General features: G+C 42.5%; 1 protein-coding gene across 1 annotated transcript in view; it reads right to left on the reverse strand.

Annotated features, from left to right (window-relative positions):
- RSF1 (remodeling and spacing factor 1) overlaps window positions 1–4,306 on the reverse strand; it is a 64,898-nt gene that overhangs the window by 58,544 nt on the left and 2,048 nt on the right. Inside the window, exons 2-3 of the mRNA XM_019524481.1 lie at window positions 2,147–2,239; window positions 1,068–1,273 (exon numbers count right to left, since the gene is read on the reverse strand). Of these exons, the coding sequence (XP_019380026.1) occupies window positions 1,068–1,273; window positions 2,147–2,239 (299 nt within the window). The remainder of the gene's footprint in view (window positions 1–1,067; window positions 1,274–2,146; window positions 2,240–4,306) is intronic.

A 4,306-nucleotide genomic window follows, 5' to 3' on the forward strand; every position in this document is an offset into this window, starting at 1 on the left:
ACAACCATATAAAAGATGAGGTTGAACAATTGTACTATAAAGCTGCATTTTAATGTTTCTTAAGATTTTCCTTGATGCTATTATTTTATCCAGGCCCAAAAGTATATATAGAAAAATAAAATCTCCTGTATTTACTTAAATCTAAGATGACTCTGAATTTAAGACAACTCCTGATAATCAGAGTCTATACATAGAAAATGTATAGGCGTTATTCATTTTTCCATGTATAGAATCTAATTATTGGAGGGCTGCCTTAGATTCACCCAGCTACACACACCCATCACTGCAGGGGGGCAGGCAGTGAGGAAGCAGGTGGTGTGGGGAGGTCAAGCAGCATATCCCCTACTTGTGCCTGCCCCCCCTGCTGTCTGCCTCCCTCCACCTCAGGACTTCCTTCCCCCTCTGCCTCTGCTCCTCTTCCTCACCAGCACTCAGCAGGACTGTTTCACTTCATCCCTAGTCACAGTCTGAGCTCTGTTCCAAAAGGGTTTGCCCCTGGCTACTTGGACTAAACTGTGATTTTGTGTCTCCAGGAAACTAAAACTCAACTGGTCAGTCCCTGAGAAAAAAATCCAACTCCATCCTCTTTATAATCACTCCTCATATAAGACATGCCTCCCGGGCCTCTAATTATTTTTGTCACTCTCCACTGGACTCTTCAATCTGCCCCAGATTTCTTGAAGTGTCAGCCCAAAAATGGACACAATACTCTATGTAAGGCTTCACCAGTCCTGAATGTTGCTAGCACACAGTAGGCCCCTTCTCCCCAAGCCACTGCTTCTCCTGATTCTCCCTTTCATACATATACTGTATATATATTTTCTGAAGGGTACCATGAACCAAAGAACAAGTTATATACCAGCTACTACCCTAAAAACAATTTCCTCATGAATAGAGTTATACACATGCTATTCAGTACTCAAAGACAAAAATAAATCAACCAGAACTCAACCAGAAATCAACCTGCTGTTTGATAAATGGAGACTGAGTGAAATCAACTTCTAAACTGCATAGTCACTAATAACATTTAAATTTTGTAGCAAGCAACAGGAAAAAAAAAGACCTACCTGACAATGCATTTCCATGTAGACCCATCCTGGTCATCTTGTTCTTCTACATACATCCTAACATTATGCTCTTGATCCAGCTGGTACCAATACATTAAGCCATCTTTGTCACGACCAATTGGCTGAATGCGCATAGTGTCGGCATCATCCTCATTAATAATATTCTTAAATTTTAGATTGTCATCAAACTGACACTCACAGAGGTACTGAAAAAATGCAATACAGACAGATTTTAAAGACATCAATATAGAACAGAAATTATAAAAGTCACCTTTATTTTTGTAGTAGTGCACTTTGGGGACTCTACTTAAACCTGCCCTTACTGGTTTTGTGAATGAGCTAGATTGGGATCTCCATTCTACACTTTCCTGTTAAATCAAATATGTTTTTAGTTCTTTTTAGTGGCCTATGTAAAGATACCTTTGGAGCAAGAAGAGTGGAGGCATCTCTCTTCCACAGAAAGAACTCTGTTATGTTGTAAAACCATAAGAAAGAAAGCAATCTGCAATACATATATAAAAAAATAGATGCTTCTATTTCCCCTTTAAAACTGATCATTGAAACTCTGTAACTTCCACATTTTGTGTGTAAGCTGGATGCTTTTTTTATATATGAATGACCTACATGAACAGTGGATATTATTTATTCAGTATTTTAATCTACAGTAAAACTCAGGTATTTTGAAGTAATCCAGTGGAGGTTTTTCACTCCTGCTTCTGCTCATGAGTTGAAGATCAAAAGATCAGCTCCAATTCTTACCTTTGTACCCGAGACAAAATCATTTTGAGGTAAGCCAGTTTACATTAAGAGAAGTGATACTGCGTGGTTAAACACCCTCTGCCAGGCAGAATGGCAATTGCAAGAAAATTTCAGTACAAAGTATGGGAATATCTGTAGAGAACATCATATTCTCCTGGGACTTATCCCATTGATAAAATCACCAGAAGCTATGCCTGGTCCTATCTGTTTGTTACATCAGTTCCAAATTTAATATACCTAACCACAAGATTGAGAAGTGTTCAATTATGCCAAGCCTATTAATGACAAAAGGTTACTCATTAAAATAGCAAATGCTTTACCTTCAGAATCCCGAGTTTGCACTCAACGCTCATTTCCAGATATCCTTTCTTCTCCATCTCCCAAGCCCAAGTGCTGTTGAACTCTTGGCATATCTGTAAGATGAAATTGTCAATTAATTAGTGTTAGTGGATGGAGGTAACTTGAAACCCCTACATACAAGGACTGTTTTGTGGTAATACTAGTATTTACTTCTATGCACAAGCTGTTTAATGCCTGCAAGCAAAAGACTACACACAATAGCACCCCCCCACCGCCTAAAGATGAAACCATGCATGGGTGGGCAGACACTACGCTTGTCTTCCCTAAGTTTTAAAAAGGCAAATCCTCTACAACTTGAACATCACCTAGTCAACTTTTTTAGTGCTAAGCATTTTCGAGACAGCGTGGCCTTGTGGCTGGGACACTGGACTACAAGTCAACAGACCTAACTTCTATTCCTACCTCTGCCTCTGACCTGCTGTGTGAACCGAAGCAAGTCACTTCAACTCTGTGTGCATCTACTCCTTCCTTACTTTGTTCCTTGTTGTCAGTCCCATCTATTTAGTCCAGTGGTGCTCAATCTTTTGGCCCCACAGGCCTGATAAGTGACCTGGAGCCTGTCTGCAAGCCAGATCAGGCCATCTGTGGACCAGATTGAGCCCTACTGCCCACTGTCCCCTCCCTGGCCCACATACCACCCTCTTTCTGTCCCCCAGGGGGCCAATGTCATCCCCTCTCACCCATCTTGTGCTGGGACTGGACATTTGGCAGCAAAAAAGTGCTACTGGTCTCCCATCAGAGATGACTTGAGCAGGGTGCAGGGCTGGGGCAAATCAGCCTGTGCAGGGCCCCGCCCACGTGTCCCAGATGTGAAGAAGCTGGCAGTGGATACGGTGGTGGGCGGGTGCGCTGAGCAGCTGGATGTGAAGCTGCCAGTGGCGCTGAGTCCCTGCAGCTGCTCCGCCTGGCCCCCCCAAAGCGTGGGGCCCAGGGCAGTCTCCCCAATTTGCCCCCACCCCCAAGGATGGCCCTGTCTCCCATTGCCAAATTTCCAGACCCATGGGGAGCCCCACAGGCCAAGTGACATAGTATCACAAGCCAGATCTGACCCACGGGCCAGAATTAGAGCTCCTGGATTTAGTACATAAATTTTCTGGACTCTGGAGCAGCCCCTGCCTCCTAGTGTGTGGTTGTATGTTTCCAAGCACAGCGGGATCCCAATCTCCAGTCACACTACCGCTGCACACGTAATGGATAAATGCATTCCATTGTGTGAAATTACTACATTATTTATAAAGCACTGAGGTCCTTGGAGTACCTGTTCTCAAAGCATTTAAGATATATCTTAAGACATTAAACTAGGACCATCTTTAAAAACGAATACAAAACAATGGACGGACAAAGAAAAGTAGGGAAGAGTGCTGCTGATGAAAGATGGGTACACAGGATCAACAGCAACCCTACCCAATGCAGTGTTGGAATAATGACCTTTAAAAAGTTTTCTAAGAAGCGGAGGTCATGAGGGAGCATGTTTCACAAGCAAAAAAAGAAGTGTTTGGTTACTTAAAGTACTAGAATCTCTAACTGGGAGCAGTTATCTAGTGCAGTGGTTTACAACGTGAATACCCAGCCTTACAATTCAAAGGAATCTGCACCTCCATTCACAATTTTTAGGGGCCTGCAAATGAAAAATGGTTGAAAACCACTGACCTACTGCAAATATCCACTTGAAAAGAACAGTGCAACTTCCAAGTGATGGAAGCTGCATGCTCCATGATCCACACCAGACTGAGCCATGGACCTCAAGGCCACATGCATGCCCTTGCTGATGTGGCCTGTGGGTTGCGTGACCCCCTAGCTGCTTGGAACTTGGATAGCCTTGGACTAGGGTAAGACTATTTTTCTCCTAGAATAAAGCAGGCATGAACCAAGGTATGTAAAAGGGAAAGGCTAACCTATGAATCCCCATGGCACATAGGCTTATCAAACAATGGATTAATATAGACCAATACCAGTGGCTCTTAAACATATTAATCACATTGTTCAGTATTTTTAAATGCATAGCCTCTGTGAAGAAAGTGTCATGCATGAAAACTCTTACACATATGGAAAGATAAAGAACCAGCTAAGAGCTGCAGGTAGGTAGGTAGGTTTGAATTAAAAAAAAAAAAAAAAAAAAA

This window comes from Gavialis gangeticus, unplaced genomic scaffold, assembly GCF_001723915.1.
Source record: "Gavialis gangeticus isolate Ggan-Ray unplaced genomic scaffold, GavGan_comp1, whole genome shotgun sequence".
Classification (NCBI taxonomy): Eukaryota; Metazoa; Chordata; order Crocodylia; family Gavialidae; genus Gavialis; species Gavialis gangeticus.